Genomic DNA, 23,269 nt, shown 5'->3' on the forward strand with positions numbered 1-23,269 from the left:
AGATCCAAATTAACGACAAGAATGGGTAGTATTTTTTGGATAATAAACCTACATCATAATATGGTCACGGCCAAGATAAAAGGCTCTTTGAACATCCATAGCGTAAAATTATAAAAACCTATCAAAATGTATAGTTAAAAAATAAACAATACTTACAATAATAGTGGCATTAACAAAATTGATCTTCCTTTTGGATGTTTTGTTCAAATAATAGCTTAAGTATTCTTCCTAAACAGCCCATCACGATCCGCAAAGATCTCATAGACTATAGAGTATAGAATAGACCATTAAACTGAATCTATAAATCTATTGATGAACACGATCCGATGTAATAATTCATACGTGGTGTAAGCGAAGAGACACAAGCGATAATATAACTTTTTTTTTAATTAATTTATAACTTACTGACTTTCAATATTTTACCGAACAAAGTCTAGAAAAGTGTAAAAAGATCTTGTTCCTAATCTTTGATTTTTTTTTTATTTTTTCAAATTAAACTCTTATATGTCTCAACAGAATATAATACCTACCATTCACAATTTGTATACCTCTATTTTAGGTACCGAAGTCTTACCTTTGCTAGCTTTTATAAAAATAAACAACTTATTATTTCACTTTAATTTAACGCCAAACTTAAATGTGGCAACTTTTCCTAAAATTAGCTTAGAAGAGTCAGTATAATCCGTTTGTTGTTAAATGACAACTGTAAGCCTCTTTCGATAAATACAAATACCTATATAACGAAATGACATATATCATACTATCATATCATATCATATCATAGACTCTATAGTTACTATTCAAAAAAAAGCAATAAGGTCAATATATAGTCTGCGACGTGGTGAGTCCCTGAGAGAACTGTGTCCCACTATTAACATATTGACGGTACATAGTCACTACATCTATGAAAATATTATGTATATAAGAAAACACACTGATATGTTTGAAAAAAATAGTAACCACCATAACTTTAATACTAGAAATAGAAATAAATTAGCAATTCATAAACATAGATTATGCAAGGTGGCTAGATCTTTCATGGGTAACTGTATTCGCTACTACAATAAAATACCTGACCACATTTTGAATGTCACAGAAAAAAAATTCAAACATGTCATCAAACAAACGCTATGTAAAAAAGCGTACTATAAACTAAGTGATTATTGACTGACAAAACGGTCTGGTCTGAAGTAGTTCCAGCTCCACGTGTACCATTAGGTTATTACATTGTAAAAAACATTTTTTTTAAAAGATGTGTGTTATGGAGTTTCTTTCGCCGCTTCTTCTCCATAACGAAACACCTTGTGAAGTGTTGGTAGTTGTATTTACATTCAAAAAGTGCTCTGTAAAGAACCTATTTTGAATAAAAAAAATTGATTTGATTTGATTTGATCGTCATATTAAATGAAATTTCATTACTTATTTGTGACAAGAACTGTCAAATATAATCGCTTGTACTTGTACCACACGATTAAACAACGTAGTTCGCACGGCGCTAATCGCTTTTTACATCACAAAGATGCCTTCCTACACACAGATTAATGAGCTTCTTGTATCAACGATACACATTCGATATTCACTATAACTCTATGCATTTCACGAAGGCCCATACGCCATACTTATGTTTCATGCACTAAGATCGAAAATATCTTGTTGATTATCTAGATTCCGATGACTTTCTGTCATAATCTTTGCATGTCGTTGGTTTTTAATAGCACTGTTCCGTTAATTATGAATCAATAGTACAAGTAAAGAAGCAATTAAAAGACTTAATACGTGTTCATGTGTGAATTTTAGTGATAAAAATACCGATTTTTTAGTTGGTGACTGTCTCACAACTTTACTCGCAGACTGCCTTGGTAACATAATGTAATCATAGATATACAAATGAAGTTTAGGAGTATATAATAACTAAATTAATTACTAATTACTCAACTAAATTAATGGAACTAGATAATGAGATTATGTTAAATTTACTATATGCAAAATTCGAAAGTAGGTCGCTCACTTTACATATTTATGTTAAGTACCTATATAATTATAGTAAATATATTTTTAAACTTATTGGTCTCTTACAGCCTTCGGTCATGTGCAGGAATTTACTCGCACTTTGATTGTTTCAAGTATTTTTGGTGTATATTCTGAGTACTAAATACTTTTAAGAATACTTATTATTGCTGCATTTTCTACAAATTTAATTTGTATATTCGCAATTTTTCAAATTTATTATTATCATATTTAGACGCACGGTTGTTCGTCTGCCAAATTCGTGAATCTAATTTACTAAATGCATAAACCGATTCCCAAAAAAACCTTTGTGTGGATGACAGTGACATAAAAAAGACGTATATAAATCACCAGATCAAGTAAATGAGTCATTTAAATTTTCGCTTGGCCTAGAATTAAACCGTCTCTCCGCATTAGAACAATATGCTATCCGTTATGCGGATCTTCAAATAGATATGGTTAATTTCGAATCATTTATTTTATATTACACAATAAGGGCTATTAAAACTGGATTATGTACACAATAAATATAAAATGTTAAGTACCATGAAAATCAGCTAATCACCATTCAGTTAGAGATACGATCTGTAAATGAGATGATCGCTGATCAATCAGTAGACGCATTCTAGTCATGCCTCGTAAGTCGTAACCGTGCGTTGGATCGCGTGCGCGTGCGCAGGGTTAGTGGTGCAATTTATAAACTTAGAGTGGCAAATAAATCAGAACTTGATGAGTGAAAATGATTAGCTATAATCCTTGAGATGGCTCAAGTCGTTCTACTTTTATTAACTAACTAACTAACTAAACCTCGTAGTCGTACGCCATTCGACGCCTTGTATTCTAATCGTTACTTAAGTATTTAAACCATTTTCTACATTAAGTTGATTTGGTAACGTTAATTTATAAAAGGTAATCGTTTAGAGTTTAGACAATATTGCCAAAAGAATATTTTTAGAATGATTTAATACGACTGAAGTTAAAAAAAATGACAGCGATTGACGTTCAAACAGAGTTGAGTTGTGGAAGCGTGCTGGGCGCATAACCTATTGGGTTTTTAACATATTTATTCAGTGAAATTTTACAACGGTACTACGAGCGAACGCAGTGTATGACATCGCTTTAAATGTGACACAGCTTTATGAAAATACATTATATATATAGATTGAGTTTATACATTGCCAATCTAACACAACATGAATCAATTTTGAATGAATGAGATTTGAATTTTGAAATTGAATTTAATACGAAATTAAACGTTTTGGCATTGTATTAAATAGGCTCATTCATTTTTATTATAAACTACTTACATAGTAAAATTGGCTCATCAATATTTCTTACAATTTTTAAACATGACCAATATGGTTAGAAGTGTTACAACTGTATATACGACTAAACGATTTATAATAATAATAAAATTTATTTCAGACTAGGTTTGTCCATATTTATTGTTAGTATACAGTTTAAGCTTAACCTATGTTAGTATACACACAGAAAAAATACGAATAAGAAGACTACCACACTAATAATAAATACATAAAAATAAGACACAAAAAGAAAAGAAATCTACGGTCTATTTGTGCCGATGTGTGCAATATTCCAGGCTCTCATTTATAAATTCAAATGCGGCGATTCTCTCGTGGCTTGTACCACAGTTTCACTTTCACCGCGACTAGCCGGGACGCGCTAGAGTCGTCAACCGAGAAATCGATGCAGTATCATTTTAATTGCTCATCTTCGCTGTGCCGTAATCTGACATAATGAGAGATTGTCGCACGTAACCAGAATGGTATGGCACGCTCATAAACGTCATGGTGAGGTAATATTATTATCGTCTATAACTTGAAGAGGTTATCGATCCTGAGGATAGAGAGTAAATAATCTCTACTAGGAAGTGATTTGGATAATAATAAATCATCCTTGCGTATAATCTACTCAAAATAGGTCACTACAACATACTTATCAAAAGTCGATCCAAAATAGAATAAACATTTTCTAGAAGAGGTTCAGGTTTTATGTAAACATATTTTCACTTGTTAAGTATATTATTCATGTCTACATAATAAATAGATTAAAATTATAACTAACTTTAACAAGGATTTTCAAAAGGTGTAAAAAACTGCTATTGTTACAAATTTCAAATTATATTAAGTAGTTGGGTACAAATAGGCATGGCGGTGGTGCCAATTGAGTCAAACCACAAAAAGTTCTACCTTCAAAATAAATATCGGAGATAAATATCTGTTTATTAAATAGAACCGAGAAACAAATATTAAATTTGATACGAGTTGTTAAGAAACCAATACTTCCATAGAAAGACAACAAGCAACAACAGACACTTCAACTTAACAAATTTATATTCTTAGCAAATGTGTATGATTCCTTAATCAACCAAAGAATGGATTGAAATCATTTTAATTGCCACGATGTCGCAACGTAATGAGCCTCTGGGCTCGTTGTGTCACCACAATTTGGATTGACGAGGGCATTATTAAGAATAGGAAGTCATCTCCGTCGAGATTTCATCTGGCTCGTTGGGAATTTCAATTTCTATTATTTTGTTGTGGAGGTTTTTCTGTTTATGTTTTATGTTCTTGTGTGTTTGGTTGTAGACATATTTGGTACGGGAACTGTGGAGTTCAGAAATATATTTATGTAGCTGAAATTAAGATGTTTTGAGTGATATTTTTGGATCTTATTTTATTTAGTAGTAGGTATATAGTAAATGGATTTAGGACTAAAAGAAACCAATACCGGATTTTTTGAGCTCTGTAACGGCTGACACTTAGTTTTTTTTTTGTATAAATAATTTTACTTAAAATCATCCACCTTGTATGGTCCAACTGTTGGTCTCGATTCTCCTCTAAAAAAAAAGGGTTCAGGTCATACCACTTTGGGCAAGGGCTTATTGTATTCACGCACCCTTTAGAACTTGTTTTTGTAAAGAACTCTTAGGCAAAATATTTTATATCCATTGATTACTACAAAAACTAAAATTAAACCCAAGTTCATTTGTTTACAACACCGATCCTCACAAAAGCCTTATCATACTTAGCTTTTAAGATTTCATTCAAAAAACCATAGACTTAGATTTTTTTCGCTACGCTGTATATCTATGCAAAAAACAAACATCTTAAAACAATTTTAGATTTTAGAGAAATACCATCCTCATTATAAACTTTAGCTACCCAAATATGTACATATAAATGACGACGATATATCAGTATTAGGAAAGCTGTGAAAGCTCGAGTAAAAGCTCCGACCTAAAGGTCGAGCTTTCCTATCCTTGCCAACGTAAATGATCGTCGGTTCGCTAATAAATTGTGTTAACATTACTTGTCTTGTGGTCTTAAATCAAAGGTCACGGGATTGTGAGATAAGTGTATTGTAGTAAATTTTACTCGTGAGCTCAGATATTTGGATTAACTTACTGTAAATTCTGCTGCGCTGTTATTTATGGCACTTTCCCTGTATTACCTTATTGTAATATCTTAAGAGGTAGTCCATATTGTGTTATAGCCCTTATTAGGTATATTTTGTTGTATCAAAGATAAATAGGTAGCCTAATCATGGAATTTGTCAGCAGTAGTTTTTAAGGATTAATTAAGCATTAATCCTTAAAAAACTCCAAGCTTTCACTTGTGACTTCTTCGCATGGACTGTAGGTTATGCACTATGTAGTGATACCTTGAAGGCTGTATGTACGGTATGGTAATTAAGTCAAATTACCATAATAACTTATTTCGAAACATAATTTTATGGGAGTGGCCCTTAGAGGTAATATATCAAAAATCGTGTTTATTAAGTGTCATGTCATGTCAATTGAATAAACAAAAAATATAACTATCTATAAAAAAATATTTCATTTTACGATTTAAAATAAAAATTGAAACAAAAATCTATAAAAATTTTGCTAAAGACGGCATACTATTTTTTTTATATACAAAAGTCTACTTTGCACGAATCAAACTAAGAATAATACTTATTATTAATGCCCATCAGCTGATCTCAAAAACTAGAATTAATCATCTCAGTGGGCATAACTCGGCCTTGTCAAAGAGAAGGCCGAGATAAGACAATACAATAAATAGTGGCTACTCACCAAACAATACTTAATGGAACGCAATATCCGCTACCATAACGCTTCTTTGCGGATTAACATTTTATCTAATTTATATTTCAAGGGCTTGCCTTTTGGGTTGCTACAGTTAAGCTTAATAAATGAAATCCTCTTTATGTTTATATAATACTTAAGTAGCAAATCAGCATGCAGTTCTCGTGATATTAAATGGCCGACCATGGACATGTGTAATTGAGCTCAGATAAGATTAGATTCCTACCTGAGGTTGGCGTTTCTCGGGGGTAACAACGCATATGTTGCGTTGTTACCCCCGAGAATTAAGTTAACGCCTCAGATGAGCATGTCTCTGTTACTTCATACTTCAAAAGAAAATGCAGCTGGAAAATGGTCTTCAGAAAATAGGGAATACTTGGAACACATTTTACGCGCTTCACTATTTTCTTATCATAACAAAGAGGCATATGTATTTTCCCCTTCATATTAATTGAGCTAATTTAGGTAGTTCTTGATAATTTAAATACTTACTAATAAGTTATTTCAGTTTCTTTATGAAAAGCAATCACGACTAACCAAACGTTGTAGCACTTGAAAAGTATTCTACCATCAATTGTCATGAAGCTTACGAAAATGATAACATCATGCAAAACCGCAGAATATAATAACATCCAACTGAAATGAGAGATTGCGCAAACGGTAGACAGTCTTCCAACAATAGTTTACAATGAAGATGGCGAGTGAACATGCTTCATAGCTTTGCCAAGGTCGGGTATTGTAAGTGCTATTTAACCATACACTGTGTCGGCATTTCTCATGTATCGGGTATACGGCCTACCAGATAAGTGGTCAATAGCGTTCACAACCTGTGGCCAGGTACAGCGAAGGTCTGTACCTTAGATACAGCTCTGTGTTGAAAGAAAAATGAATTCTTATTTGAAGTCGACTAAGCACAGAGGACTAAATTGGAAAGCCTCATACGTACGTTTTTGCCCTACCTTTTATACTAAGACAGAAGCTCTTGATACCGTTATTATAGCAGAGTTCAATTAAGTGTGACGGTTATGTCAGGGCGAGACAAGAAGGGCTCAACTCCGTTAAACACCCTTATTTCAGATCACAGGAGAACGCGAATTGTATCTGTTATTAATAGTAGATATGGCATGTTTTTGTGAGATTTACAGTTTTATACAAATTTACGTTTCTAATAAGTACCTCTATTCCTAATATTTTATCTTTCTAGTACCACTACAGTAGATATACCCATAACTTGATTTTTCACATAACGTGAGACTAAATGCATTTCTTCAGGAAAAAAATCCAAGTAACTTTTGTTAATAAAAAAACGCTTTAATTCTAATAGAATGCAGACCTAACTAATCGAAAAGAAATGACTATACACCCATTTTGAGAGCAATTTGCTCAGCTCGTTACCCCAATCAGCGGGATCGCCAGCAGCCGAACGCAATTTGCTGCGATTGCCGACACACTATTATTCATTGTTTGTCCGTCCGTCCGTCCGTGCTATTGTACGCAGCGATTTCACGCCTCGTGTTACATTGCAACGCTGTAAACACTTGATAAATTGGTCCGTTCCTAGCGTGAGATTAACGATTACGTATCGCTGACTATGAAACTAATTGTGAATTTTGTTAACTTATAAAATACCAGTGATTTTTTAGTTTTTGCACAAAAGTCGTAGGCGCATCAAGAGGGGGCGTACCCCACTCTATAAAATTTATTTCAATATGAATGTTATCTCCTTTATTATAGCCTTTAAACAAGAACACAGCAGCGTTTAATTCTGTTGTTTTTGGCACCAATAGACGTGACAGAAGCCTCCGAAGTTGAACCATAAAGGGTTTTACCACATACAAAACTAATATCAACGGCTAGGCCATAGTCGACCGCGCTGGTAATGTGTGAATTAGTAGCTTCACACACCTTTGGTTTCCTCATGACGTTTTCCTTACTCGTTACAACAAGTGCGATTACTTTCTTATGAGCGTATAATTCTGAAAAATTAGAGATGTGTGCCTGGAATTCGAACCACGGTCTCTCCGAATGAGACACAGATTTTAAACACAAGACTACCTTGCAATCATATAAACTAAACTAATATTTATTACTACTAAAATACTATTTAGTTCATACGATACAGCAAACTATTTTTAGTTGCAAAAATTACAGGTGTATTACTACATTCTATAAATAAATTGTATAACAAATAACGCTACAATATGACCTGTTATTTATAATTACATCAAGTTACGGATAACCCGATGTGATATTCTCATAGTTAAAATGTAATTAGCAGATATTGAGGTTGCAAGGTCAAGGTGAATCAGATGCGATACTGCATTGTAGTTTACTTTCAAATTATAGGTAGTTATACGCTAAATCCAGTATATTATGCTACATTTTACTTTGCGTGTTGATATTGCTTTATTTCATGATTTACAAATAGGTCGTAATTGTTAAAATTGATCTAGGCTGAAATTCGGTTTTACAGTTTTGTTACTTAGATACGTCCATCATAAAAGGTCGTGAATTATCCTTCTTTATTAAAACGGTATTTAATAAAAAAAAGCTAAAACTTTCTTTTCAAAAAGAGAAGGAATGATTCACCACCCACTGCGGAATGGTAGATTACACACGCCTTGAAGAAGCTTATGGAGTCTTAAAATTGTAGGTTTTTCCGCGATATTTATTTTAGTTTTCACGAATTTATAGCGTGACCTTAAAGCCTCTTCTGTTTTACAACTAACTATTTACTTATGCTCATTAATTTACATAATCAGAGATGCTTATTTGAACTTCGAATCTCTAAAAGAGGCCTTATTTTTCAGGCTATAACAGCTGATAACAAGAATCAAACTATTATAAGAAAATTCGCTATGTGGTGTCAAAAGCAGCGAAATTACCCTATTCAAAAGTTCCCTTAATCTAAGGATTTGCAATACCATAAATGCACATAATTTCACAGGCGATTTCTCAAAATTCGTATTATTGTGTTTGTTTAAACGTGTTATCTTCAGCATCGCCATTGTGAGCCGTTCAGCGTCATTAGGCAGCTAAGCTGGCGTGACAGTGGCCTTGACTGACTAAACCTGCGGGGCTATCTCAGGATACTTAGCGGTTTTCGTAAGCTAGCTCATGTGTTCTTTTGAACGTGGTAGAATCCTTCATAGTTCGACGATGTACTGCCGCTACGGCTATTCCTTTTTATAATATAGGAGATAAGCATGCAGTCCACCTGATGGTAAGTGTCTACTGCCGCCCATCGACATCTGTAACCCGAGATAAGATTAGATATTCCTACCTGAGGTCGGCCACAGAACGCCTCGTAAAAGTATGTCTCCCTTACCACACCCTTCAAACCAGAACACAGCAACGCTTAAGATTGCTGTTATGTGCAATGGAGCCGAACCACAAAGGGTTCTACCACCTTCAAAGCCTGGTAGCATCTGTGTTAAGGACTGCTGTGTTTTGATTAGAAGGGTGTGGTAAAGTACTTTATTTTAAGTACCTCTACTACGTTTAGTCTTCAAGGGTAGTGGATCTGTGGTTGACCTCAGGTAGGATCATATCTAAGGTTGATAAGGTTAATAATTGTTCTCATGAAGTATGTATGTAGTATAATGTATATTGTATAATTCAATATAATGTAATCATTATTAATATAATAATAAAGTAATTTTAAAATTTTGCGTGCTGAAGCTAAGTGTGAGAAAACTTGTTAATATTCCTACTAATCCATATTGTACCACATTTAAAAGCAAATAAATGAAAAAGAATATGCATGAATATGAATATGATTTGCAGTTGCCATTTACCATCACATGGACTCCATGCTCGTTTGGTACCTCTATGGTACGTATAAAAAACCAGAAATGCTTTTTTTACTTTTTAAGATTAGACTGCGTCTTCGTACTTCCATATTTTTAATAATTTAATTGAAATTTATTTTCTGAAAATAAATACTAATTGAACTTGCATTATAATTACAGTAAGATATTATACGAGGAATACGGGTCATGGACAGAAATAAAATAAATCAGCGTAAATAGTAACTATTACGAAATAAATAATAAACCATTATAAATTAAATCTTTTCATACCGTTAGTCTTCGAATGGGTTCAAGGTGTTGACCGATACGCTATTTTTCATACGAATGAATTATAGTCCTTCCGTTTAGTTCTAAGTTTTTAAATCTGCATCTAATTTTAAGTAGGTAGATCGATGTACGTTTTTTTTTAAATGTAAGAAAGCAGACGACCATGCAATCCATCGGATGGTCTACTGTCGCTTATGGACATCTGTAATCAACCCCAGATGGGATTAGATATTTCTACCTGAGGTCGGCCACAGATGCGCCGCTACTCCTGAGGACTAAGCTGGAACGCCTTGGAAAAGAAAGTCTCCCTTCAAACCAGAACACAGCAGCGTTTAACACTGCTGTTGTTAGGCAGAAATAGGTGTGGCAGTGGTGCCGCCGGAGTCGAACCTCAAGGGGTTCTACCTTCTATAACCTTCATACTATGCGAAATTAAAACCGCTTGCGTAGTAAAGGATAGGGCGACTCTATCCAAAACACCCATGACGGAGAATCCATGCGTGAAGTTATGAGCATAGAAAGCGTTATCAGCTGTGCCACATAAGAGACCTTAAGATACATAATCTTTCACACGAAACCAACGCGCATACTAGATTTTGTCACATGCAAGATTATACAGAACACAGTTTTTCGCGGTTTATTCAACTTGGTCGCCTAAAAACAGCGCCAGATGAGATCAGTTTGGTGTTATTTCGTAACAGCGCATTGTATCGCGGTTCCCATGGCTGTAGTGTGCGTTTTTGTGGACATTTATAACGATCGTCGGCGATACGTTTAAACGCTTAAATAGGGTACTTGAAGTGATAGCCTGTTAGCGAAATTACACTCCAGAAGTGTTATAGCCACGTGAGCTATCTATGACGATAAGTAACGAGCGCAGTCGGAAACTGGGTGGGTGACCGCTGGTGGTTAAACGTGCGCGCTTCTTTGCTTCATAGGACATTTTAATAGGTCCATGCTAATTGTTATCATTTTATGACAGTTTTGAAATCATATCGCCGTTCGTCTCAGGGTCCCTAGCCGGGCGGTTCGAGTTTCCACTCATGCCGCCCGCAACCCCGAAAGCCACCTTTTAGTCGCTTCTAACGACAGGCAGAGGATTCCGGGACGGAACACAATGATCCTAATAATTTAATTATTAGAAGTGACCTCAGAGTGAATTAAAAAATACAAATGATTCTGAAGCAATAACATGATTGCGACGAATATCCAAAAAATATCATCTTAAAAGTTTCGGTAGGTACACGGTATGTAACGAAAGTGTAAATTATATTTGCAACGTAAAAAAGGTGCAGTGATTGATAACGACAAACGTTTTGTCGACAAGGCGGCAAAAACGACGACCGTACTTCATGCTCATACGATTTATAACCACTTTCACATGATTAATTAGTCTCTTGTCTGATTCTAATGTGTGTAATGAATCGGTTATTGGATCTGGTAAAAGAAACTAATATTGAATAGAAACATAAAATCGCTTATAGGTAAACATTTAAGAAAAATAATAAAAACTTGGCCCTGTGTGAGTCGAGCTCGCACATGGAGGAGTCCGTACCACCAAAAATTTTTTTTTTTGTTTGCAACGATATAAGTGAATGCGTTTTGAAAATTGTAACTGCCTATCTAATACGGTTCAATAGATAAAGAGCGGACAAATACGGACAGACGGACGGATAGCGCAGTCTTAGTAAGTAGTTGTATTAAGTAGTAGGCTCTTTGGGTACGGAACCCTAAAAACTAAACGTAAATGCAAAATTCCACCTCAATCGGTTGAGGATAATCCTTATATACATGAAAATTAACAAGCAAATTTAATAGAAGCCTATAATAAAAGAAACCTAACTAAATCACAAAATATGTTGATCCCCGGCCAGACAGATATATCTATTTAATGATGAATTTTAATTTCTGTTAAGTTTCTGGGTATTTGTATCTATTTATGTGTGTTTATAGGGAATCTATATCTACTGTTGGGCTGTTGGTTAATGTATAAAGCATTTCAAAAAATATGTGTACATTAATTATAATTTAAAAAATGCATAACAGTTTCAAATGGTATGTTGTCACTGATTATAGAGAAAATAGCGAGGCTTAATAGAAATGTGCTCGTATGTATATACGCCTTAACGACTCTGTGAAACTGTAGTAAGGGACTTACTAAGTAAATTGTAAAGTGTAAAGCAGAAAAGCCTAAATATGACTAACGAAGGTTGTGGGAAGGTGGTAGAACCCTTTGTGGTTCGACTCCGGCGACACCACCGCCACACCAATTTCTGCCTAATAACAGCAGTGTTAGGCGCTGCTTTGTTCCGTTTTGAATGGTGTGGTAAGGGAGACATACTTTTCCGAGGCGTTCCAGCTTAGTCCTCAGGGGTAGCAGCGCATATGTGGCCGACCTCAGGTAGAATATCTAATCCTATCTGGGGTTGTTTAAAGATGTACATGGGCGGCAGTAGCCACTTACCATCAGATGGACTGCATGCTCGTCTGCTACTCCTATATTATATAAAAAAAAAACTATGAGATGCCGCATCCAAAAACGAAGAGTTTAGATTACTACTACTTATATCTACTTACATCACAGTTACTGCAGCTACATAAAATTAAAATTAGAGATGGTAAGACTTCCGGGCTTACATAAAACAGTGAAGAAAGTAGCAGAGCTGAAACGTCTTCACTATGGAATTATGAGCTATAACTTGTTTGCATAAGCCAAAGTGGGAGCCACTGCGATTGCGCTTCGGCGGTCAGAGGTCACGCCGCCCAGCTCAGACCATAAACAGCTCAATTGCTACTGATCGGAGTTGCAAACTGTAACTTTGGTTAGAAGAATCTAGTTTCCCAATGATCGCTACGTCGCTATGAGGATTAAAGATTAAGAACATACTAAGGTTTTCCTATTTTCCTAAAAGCAGTGAAAGCCTAGTGGTTAAGAAACTCGGCCTCTCGATCGAGGGGTCCGAGGCTCAAATCCCAGACACGCGCCTCTGATATTTCAAAGTTATGTGCGTATTACAAATTAATTATCACTTGCTAAACGGTGAAGGAAAACATCGTGAGGAAACCTGCATACATGAGAGATTTATAAAAAAAAACTCAAATGTATGTGAAGTCTACCTATACGCACTTGGCCAGCGCGGTGAACTATGGCCTAATCCTTCTCACTCGGAGAGGAGACCCGTGCCCAGCAGTGGGACAGTAATGGGTTGATGATGATGATGATGATAAGGTTTCCTAGTATGTTTTAAGGTGGTAGAATTTTTGTAGACTTCAGAGCCACCGCTATCATATTTCTGCTTAATAACAACTGTGTCTGGTTTAGAAGGTGTGGTGAGGGAATAATACTTATCTGATGCGGTCTAACTCAAGTCCAACTTAGTCCTCAGGAGTAGGAATATACCTATCTGTGGTTAAATTCTAATCTTGCTCGTTTGCTAGATACTTCTACCTATATTAAGAACTGAATGGTGTCAATAATGAGATTGATATCTTAATTTAATTACTTCTACAGATATGATTAAGGATGTCAATAAACATTACAAAAAATATAAACTAGTAACAAACTAGAGGGTCCTTGTTGAACGGTTCGAGCTCCCACTCTTGCAGCCCGCAACCCAGGAAGCCCCCTTTTAGTCGCCTCTTACGACAGGCAGGGGATACCGTAGCCCTATTCTAGTCAGGACTACAGGAACAAGGTAATATATCTAATTGTTCGTTGATAATGTATAATATGATCCATATAGTAACTATTCTTATGTATAATAGAACATAGTATAATGCTTCGATATTCCGTACGATTAATTGAAACTGTCCTTACGCTTATAGCATTAAAATATTCTATGGCGCCAGAGATTTCGTGAACGTGTTATGTAATGTGTAATTATATTTATATTTAACAACGCACGATGGCATTTTAATTTGTTTTCTCAGGCATTTAATATCGTGCAAGAACGTAACGACTCATCCAAAAGTAACACTGTGCTTCGAAATACAATTAGTATTTGTATTGTAAGCATCTATTTATATTCATCGTCAAAGTCAACCCATAATGTCCCACAGCTGTGTCCAATAGCTGTGTCCCATAATGTCCCAAAAACTTTGCATTCGTCTATTTGCGCAAATTTCCAAAATATTATAGAGTTTTTGATTTCACAAAAATCATTCACGTATTGATAGACTTACGATTCAAATATTAGTACCATCATCATTAGCAAATTGATTTCCATTTGTATGATTATCCTGTCAAGATAATAAGTAATAATTGCTGGTCAAGTAGACCCGTAGACTTCACAAAACACTTTTGAGAACGTTTATCTTTCGATTCCTTCCTTATGTTTTAAAACAAAATATTTAATCTATTCACAATAAATCAAAAGCTCCCACAAATTGAAAATTAATTGTAAAAGATAATTATTTTTAGAAAGGTCACAAGTCCTATACACTAAATGAAGGCTGCGAAGATCAAAGGTTGTAGAGAAACTGGGAACAGGAATGAGCAGTAAACGCCATATTAAGTAATAGGCTGCGATGGTCGCCACAGGCCTATTGCACATTATTTCCGGTTGTGCGGATGTTTCTGCAAATTTACAAAGCAATTTATATTTGTAATTTACAAGAATATGTATGCCGGACAGGTATGAATGGTCAGCCAAAGTATGTTAAATGTAAAAGAAGAATAGGTATGTTATTATAAATTTTATTTACGTTTTACATTAATTTGTCATTTATCATGACTGTTCAGAATTTGATCCGATGGACAAAGGAGTTATATGGTAAACTGAACGTAACAATACCTAAAATTAATAATGATGTAAGAATGCGTGTTTAACGTAAGTCCGCGGTAGGATTGTGCCCTTAACGGCTTAGAAGTCGGCAGGTATACACCACGTGTCAATACAAAACTACACGCATAAAAGAACACGCTTTGAATTGAAACGACAAAAGACCCTTACTGAGGACCCTTATATGAATATTATTAACCAAACAATAAAAGAAAAATGTAAGGTTATTATCATTAAAATTATCTCCTCGTCCTATACGCATACATATATTACTGTCTTTTATTTGCGTCAATTAAAAAACACCATTGATTATGAAATAATGGGATTAAATATTGTTATTATTGAATTCGATTGTTAATTCAATTATTGCTTTAATTAAATTATTGGAACGCTCCATGTGCTCACAACTACGTACAATGGATATATTATAAATTATCTTCCCTCTTATAGCACAGAACAATGTAGATATCGTGCGGGAAAAAAAAGGAATTTCCGATTTGTATGTCATTATTTCAACAAAATATGCATCGCCGAAATAGCTCAGTTGGGAGAGCGTTAGACTGAAGATCTAAAGGTCCCTGGTTCGATCCCGGGTTTCGGCAGTACTTTTTATTGAAAACTATCCCCATTGATGTAAACCGTATAATGAAACTATTACGAAGCAAAATATTTTTAGTATATTTTCTTGAGAACTATATAAATTAATTATTAATTATAATAATCAATAATAAAAATAATGTTTTTTTATCATGTGAATTACATATGATCGTAGTGAAAAATATATTTTATTTCTGAAATATAATTTTTACACATATTTCTACCTAATAACAGCAGTGTTAGGCGCTGCTGTGTTCCGGTTTGAAGGGTGTGGTAAGGGAGACAGACTTTTCCGAGGCGTTCCATCTTAATCCTCAGGGGTAGCGGCGCATCTGTGGCCGACCTCAGGTAGGAATATCAAATCCTATCTGGGATTGATTACAAATGTCCATGGGCGGCAGTAGCCACTTACCATCAGGTGGACTGCAAGCTCGTCTGCTACTCTGATATTATAAAAAAAAAAAAAAAAAAAAACTACAATATAATTTACAATAGCTAGAATACTTTTGAAAAGATTTATTCTTCCACGCTTATGTTATTTTTCATCAACAGTACATGAAAATACAAATAAAAAATTACTTAGTACGTAGTCAGTTATTTCAACACTTTATACATCGCCGAAATAGCTCAGTTGGGAGAGCGTTAGACTGAAGATCTAAAGGTCCCTGGTTCGATCCCGGGTTTCGGCATAATTAATTTTTTGTACATTTATATTACACATATAAAAAAGACAAATATTAATTATTTTATTTATATCTTTTATATAATAAAATTAATCATAAAAGATTAGCCACATAATTTATTGATGATAATGAATTAAAAAACGTTATAAACAAGGTAATACTTTGTAAGTTTTTGTAAGTAAATAAATATAAATAAATATTAGCGAAAAATATTTGACCTATAAACTGAGTTCATTCATCCGGCAACGTGTGTGTTCGCTAGATGGCGTTGTCGTGCCGACCAGCGTGTGAACCGGCTTATCTGATGCTCGTCTGGCTATCACCAAGCCTGTACACAGTACACACGTATACGTGTGGTATACATACTATCACTGAACTATCTACACCATAGATCTATATCTAGGAAAATAATCTTAACTACGTGTATTTATTTTCATATTATACATAATATACTCATCTATGATGTAACGGTATTTTCAGTTGGATGTAACTTAAAAACATAGGTCCATATATTATTGAGCTTTTAGAAGTTTTGTTTTTACACAATAAATTGTTATTGTATTTAGTAATCAATTGATGTTGATGCAATGCACTCAGAAATGCGCGGAGAAGCAAAATATTCATAAACAACATAAAATATGCATTAGTAGTGGAAAACCTGCATGTTAATATTATTTGTTGGTAGTATGTTACCAAAAGTTAAGTTACGAAGTTTTCAATTCTAAGACAAAAATAATCTATTATGACATTTGATAAAAAAATAATCTACTCAGTTACTCCAAGTTGAACCACCGTATTGAAAAAAGGTAGAGATACCCCTGTGGTTTGTAACTCAACCCCTTATTCGGAGACGCCAAGTTTAAATCTTATCTCCGATTTCTCATATTATAGATTAATTTTCACCTAATACTTTCATTTATTTCATCAACATATCAATCAATTTACAGTTACTTAAATGTAGATTTAAAATATAACATTCATAAGCATGAAAATATGTAATTAAAATAATATTTTGCATTATCTTTTCAGATAAGTATGCGGTGGCGGGTCGACCGACGAGCGAACATGATTTCACAAGCGATTATAATATTCACATTATTAGCAATATGTAAGTATTTTTGAAATATTATACTAAGGTTCTTCTTCATAAAAATGATAGTTGAAGTAATCAACAACTTTAAGCTTCAGGTATTATAAAGTTGCCTAAGTATACCATTATTATTGTTATTTGCTATAAGCATTATGGTTGTGAACTCCTGTGATCAGTGTTGTTCTATTGTGACCGGCCTTTTTCTACATATACCTAAAAGTCAACGCTAAATTCCAAGATAGAGCCAAAACAATTTTTTGTTGATAATGTAGAGCTACTTATATTCTTGTGGTTTAAATAGCAAGTAGGTAGTAGAGATTATTATCGTCGTATCTTAAGGACAGCAGTACATTTATGTTTGGAACCACGCATCCATTAGTGGCACTGAATACTAAATGTGAAATAGCAAGTACATTAGATACTGGCACTTAACAAAAAAGTAGGACAAAAGATCACCAATGAAATATCGGATTCCCAAATACCCCGAATTAAGTTGACTAACTTCTACTTAATTATAGTCAGTTACTTTAACCATAAATGCAAAAGAATTATATTAAATATATATTTTCATTCATCACTATTACCAATTACATATCATGATGAGATCGCTAAAATTGCTCTATTAAACGAACACTCAGTATCCATTACAAATTAACTAGTTGCACAACTCTAAATCGGTCGTTCTTACGAAATAAGTTCATCACAACCTTTATACAGTTTTAGATCACAATAATTAACTTCTAGAACGACTGGACGCATCTTTCGTCATGCGAAGTTGATATGGCGGACATTCTCGTGGTTTTAGACCTTCACGCTTGTAATCTATAGGTATTAAGCCGTGCGTAAAAGATCGATACGTTTTTCTTTTTTATTATATAGGAGTAGCAGACGAGCATGCAGTCCACCTGGTGGTAAGTGGCTACTGCCGCCCATGGACATCTGTAATCAACCCAGATGGGATTAGATATTCCTACTCGAGCTCGGCCACAGATGCGCCGCTACCCCTGAGGACTAAGCTGGAACGCCTCGGAAAAGTATGTCTCCCTTACCACACCCTTCAAACCGGAACACAGCAGCGCCTAACAGTGCTGTTATTAGGCAGAAATAGGTGTGGCGGTGGCGCCGCCGGAGTCGAACCAGAAAGGGTTCTACCACCTTCATACATATATAGTACATACGTATTTAAGTAGGTAGTTTTATGTAGGTAGGTATATTGTAATTCCTAAACTTATGTATGAAACATTATATGTTAAATGATGTCCTAGATTACTTACAAGGATAATATAGACTTAATCATTATTTACTAATTTTCTTTAAGACTACTATAAATTATTAGATTTTAATTACGTTCCTAGGTATATAAATAATTTTATGGTGAACATCACTAACAAATTTTGGTCGCAGTAGGTAATTAAATTCTTGTTCAGTTAACCTACAAAATTTTATAAAATGTATATTCAGAAAGGACAGGTATAATTTTGGAGTTATTTAATTATTATATGATTTAATTTGCAATTATGTTAATATGATATAAAAATATATTTTGGGTAAAGGTTGCAAAATAAACAATATATTTTGCAACCATTACCTAAACGTATAAACACTGTATTGTTATTGAAAAAATATTTCTTTAGTAAGTAGTATAGTAGTCTAAATAGTCGATTTTTTTTAAAGTAAATGAATCAAAATGTACCAAATCCCAAAATTTCCTAACAATGTAGATTGTAGATAGTCGCTACAAGTAATTGTATTCTAGTACAATTGAAATTATACAGAAGTCGTCCAATTTTCCTTGTAACGCTGCCCTGTGGTTCGAGCCACGATGTGGACATGATCGCTCTGATTTCCTAATCGTACATCAACACTAAATATACACTAGGAAGATGCTGTTTTTTTGTTATGTAATGAAAGAAAAGCACAGATCAGCTTGAAATAATAGTGCAGCTATGAACTCTACTACCACATTATTAAAAATATACCTTTCTAAATAGGGTTCATAAACATCTACAGACAGATCATTTACATATCAATTCATCTACAGATACATCGTGTTTTCATCGCATTACACAAGTAACATTTTATATAAAACTATATTGTTAACTACGTTTGCCAAGTCAATCTATTTATTTAAAATAAAATATTTTAATATTGATATGATCTCATAAGATCTTGTTAAGTTAGCTAATTACGAAATAATTTTAGACAGATGGTCCTTTAAGTAGGGACTGAATAAATTAACCGACTTTGTATTACATAGATCTCACAAGTTTTTACGGTAGAAGAATTAAGTTGTGAGACTTGGTTTTTTTACAAGTTATGTTTTAATGGCATATATTTTTACTGTTGCATTTATTTACCCTGATGAGACATACGAGTATTAGTATTAATAGTGAATAGACGGTGCCTAACAAAACGTTATTGTATATATAAAATACATATAAATATATTTAAGAAGTAATATACAAAGCAGCATTAAACATCTGTAATAAAATAATAAAAATAAAATGCACAACGTGTGCTAATAAAGACAATACATATATTCCAAAATATCACGTGGGTGTAAATAATTATATTACAATATATGTAATCAAAATATCACCTATGACATTTAAACTACGCCTATGATATTAGTTAGTCACCTCACAATTTATCTCGGGAACCTAATAAACCTTTTTACACAGGCACCTAATGACTATCAGATACCATAGTTCGCGGCTCGTCAATCAATCACGAATAATTGGATAGACATATTACCAACCTTTGACCCATGTCAACGGACCCACACTATGTACAGTCGACAAATAATTAATCATGAACTTCAATAATTATAAAAACCAAAAAATACTTCCATACAAATATAGCAATTCTATGACAGAACGTCCACCCATTTCGAACTTTTTTTATAATATAATGATGAGCATGCAGTCTACCTTATGATGTGTGACGACTGCCGCCGGGGTCGAACCACTAAGGATTTTACCACTTTCATACGTTACAAATAAAAGTATTTGTAATGGTAAATGGGTCAAAAAAAAGTTTCAGAGTCCACATTAATTGAGATATTTTATTTAGTTGATAGATAGATTACTTTTCAAATATACCTACCAGTAAGCAATTTGTGCCGCGATATCTACAACAGAGGTATTTCTGTCTAATAACAACAGTGTTAAGCGCTGTTGTATTCCGCCTTAAAGAATCTTCCAACTTAGTTCTCAGAGATAGTAACGCATCTGTGACCAATCACAAGTAGGAAAGTTATCTTATCTAGGATTGATTACAGATGCCCATGGGCGACGTAGCCATTTACAATGGGGTGGACTGCACGCTCGATTGCTACTTATATATACAAAAAATTGCAGCGCTTTCCGCTGCTGTTATAAGCCAGAATAAAAATTTCCAATGGTCTTCCCGCAATCCTTGATATTAAGCAGTACCTAATGTGTGTGTTTACATACAACTTTTTTCCCACGCCTGTTACCTCTACACAACAACACCGACGAACCAAATACACGAACACTGACTGTACATGCAAGAGTGATTGGTCAGGTCATTTGTCATTAGCCTTTGTCATTTGGAAAGGTCGTAGGCGGTAGGTATTAAGTTCTAGTACATGGTGCGTGTCGGTGTTAAGAATTTAAAATCTTAATTTATTATAGCATGGACTATTAAACAATAGGTAGGTATATTAGATTTTGTCATCCACTGCTGAATATGAACTCCTCTTCAACAAGACAAAAACTTTAAACCTCATTTAGCAAATACATGCCACATACATTTTTAGCATTTATATACATTTTTAGGTCCTCATATGAACAGGTTATATAAAGTCTGTATTTTTAGATATGTAACCCTCACTAGGCTTCTATTTTTAACCGAGATCAAATACCTGATACCTCGTTAATTAATTAAAATATTCACACGATTCACTTAACGAAATTTGTTACACAAGACAAGTTCATTCAAGTAGATTCCACCCATCTATTCTTCATCTACGTGATGTAACATAACATGTAATGTAATGTTGAACACAATTAACAACACAAGGGTGGCCTGCGGCGAGCCATTGTGGATAACAAAACTGCTCAACTATTATACTTATTTATCGATGAGAAAGTTCGGACAGCTATTGTCAATTGTACGATTGTTTAATCTGGATGTACAATTGTATATTTTTTGTGTAAGTTCAATATGTGTTTAACAGAGCTGTCTGTTGTATAATAATAATACTACAGCCATTCTTGTTGCTTTATAAGAACTAATGCTTTAAATTTCTCCACCACAGCTGAGTTAAAAAAAAATACGAGTCATTCCGATTATTTTCGACAGCCTTTAAATGGGAGTGTAATTTTATATTACGGTTTCACATTTCCATAATGCTGATCGCTTGTTTTATGTGCTAGTGCTAAGTAAGTTTACAGAACGTCCCAAGGATGGTAAATCCAGATTTTTCTCACTTAGGTACATGTGTGCGTGTCAGTAATTAACACTAGAAATTATTACTGGCGTTATTACTGGCATTGTTTAAATGGATTATATAGGATACTGGCTGACCCGGCAAACTTTGTACCGCCTCAAAATCTATTTACCAAATATATTTCACATAAAATAGCCTATGTTACTCGTGGATAATGTAGCTTTCGAATGGTGAAATAATTTTTAAAATCGGTCCAGTAGTTTTTGAGCCTATTCATTACAAACGAACATACAAACAAAGTTTTCCTCTTTATGATATTGGTGTAGACAAACAAGGAAAGACATTAGGTAGATACCTATTATTTATATTACATCTCGCATTCGACAGGTTCATAGACCATAATTTTTCTCATTCTGATCTCCTCAAAAATACTGACCCGATTTGCTCGATTTAGACATGATTTTTTCAAAGCACATATTACAAGATATATTTTAGTATGTAATATTTTTTTAACATTTCCTCCTCACACGCACAAAGCTAAGTGTCTGAAAGTTAGGCATTTGGCAATCAGCTTTCACTGCTTTGCGACAGAGATCTGCCTTTGTTGCCATTGTCACGACAGACGTGGGCTGCAGCATTCCCGATACGGAAACCATAAAGCATCTGATTGTTTCAAGATAATAATACATGCCACATGTTCATCGTAAATTTATAAATGGAATTTCTAACGGAAATTGTGAAGATCGGACGATATAATTCCTGTTTACGTAGAAATTTATAAGATTCCTTGGCCAATAACGTTGGCTTGGTCGTCAACTCTTTCAGCCTATCCTGGTGGGCAAGTCGGAAGTGTAGTTCTACTAATTTATTGTTAGTCCATTCATAAATGTTTCGCAGTAATGACGATATATTTCCACTTTATTGAATGGTTCGTTAAGAATAATTGTTATTAAGAAAAAAAGACTTCTCAGTAGAGGTCGCATTCCGATCCGGTAGTAGTTTAAGAAAAATATTGTAACAAACAATTTGTAAGTGCTGCCGTTGGCCTATACAAATAAACATATTTCATTTCAATTCATAGGCGTTTCCTAAATGTCCTTATTTTCGCAGATGCCCAGTAGCTTTTGTTTCGTACCTACAGCAGTGGGTATTCATTATTTATTATCAGGAATACAAAATGCTCTTTATTTTTACATGTACTTACATTAAAAAACCGTGTAGTGTTGCACCGATTAAAACAATTTGTAATATAAATTGTGTATGAACAGTAAAATTTATTCCTTATAATAATATAGGTATTAATTGAATATGAATAGCGACATGATAATGGAAATTCTAAATGTCTAATTTATTATACTGACATAGGCTGACTTATATTATGTTTCTATTTTGTATTTTTTTGTAATCTATTGTATTACCTATAAATAATTATTAGAATATTTGTATGTCATATCTTATTAGTGATCGAAGATGTCATAATAATATGACTAGATATAATGGAACTGTC

The 23,269-nt window shown here is 34.0% G+C and overlaps 1 protein-coding gene and 2 non-coding genes across 6 annotated transcripts in view; all 3 read left to right on the forward strand.

Moving 5' to 3' along the window:
• thw (chitin-binding domain protein thawb) overlaps window positions 1–23,269 on the forward strand; it is a 73,232-nt gene that overhangs the window by 43,218 nt on the left and 6,745 nt on the right. For all 4 annotated transcript variants that reach the window (XM_073077503.1, XM_073077504.1, XM_073077506.1 and 1 more), the window contains exon 3: window positions 17,288–17,366. In XM_073077503.1, coding sequence (XP_072933604.1) covers window positions 17,294–17,366 — 73 coding nt within the window. In that variant the 5' untranslated portion in view covers window positions 17,288–17,293. The remainder of the gene's footprint in view (window positions 1–17,287; window positions 17,367–23,269) is intronic.
• TRNAF-GAA (transfer RNA phenylalanine (anticodon GAA)) lies at window positions 15,508–15,580 on the forward strand. Its single transcript has one exon. It is a non-coding gene; the product is annotated as a tRNA-Phe (tRNA).
• TRNAF-GAA (transfer RNA phenylalanine (anticodon GAA)) lies at window positions 16,192–16,264 on the forward strand. The gene has a single exon. It is a non-coding gene; the product is annotated as a tRNA-Phe (tRNA).

This window comes from Epargyreus clarus, unplaced genomic scaffold, assembly GCF_041222505.1.
Source record: "Epargyreus clarus isolate Ecla_fem2 unplaced genomic scaffold, WU_Ecla_fem_2.2 ptg000010l, whole genome shotgun sequence".
In the NCBI taxonomy this organism is placed as follows: Eukaryota; Metazoa; Arthropoda; class Insecta; order Lepidoptera; family Hesperiidae; genus Epargyreus; species Epargyreus clarus.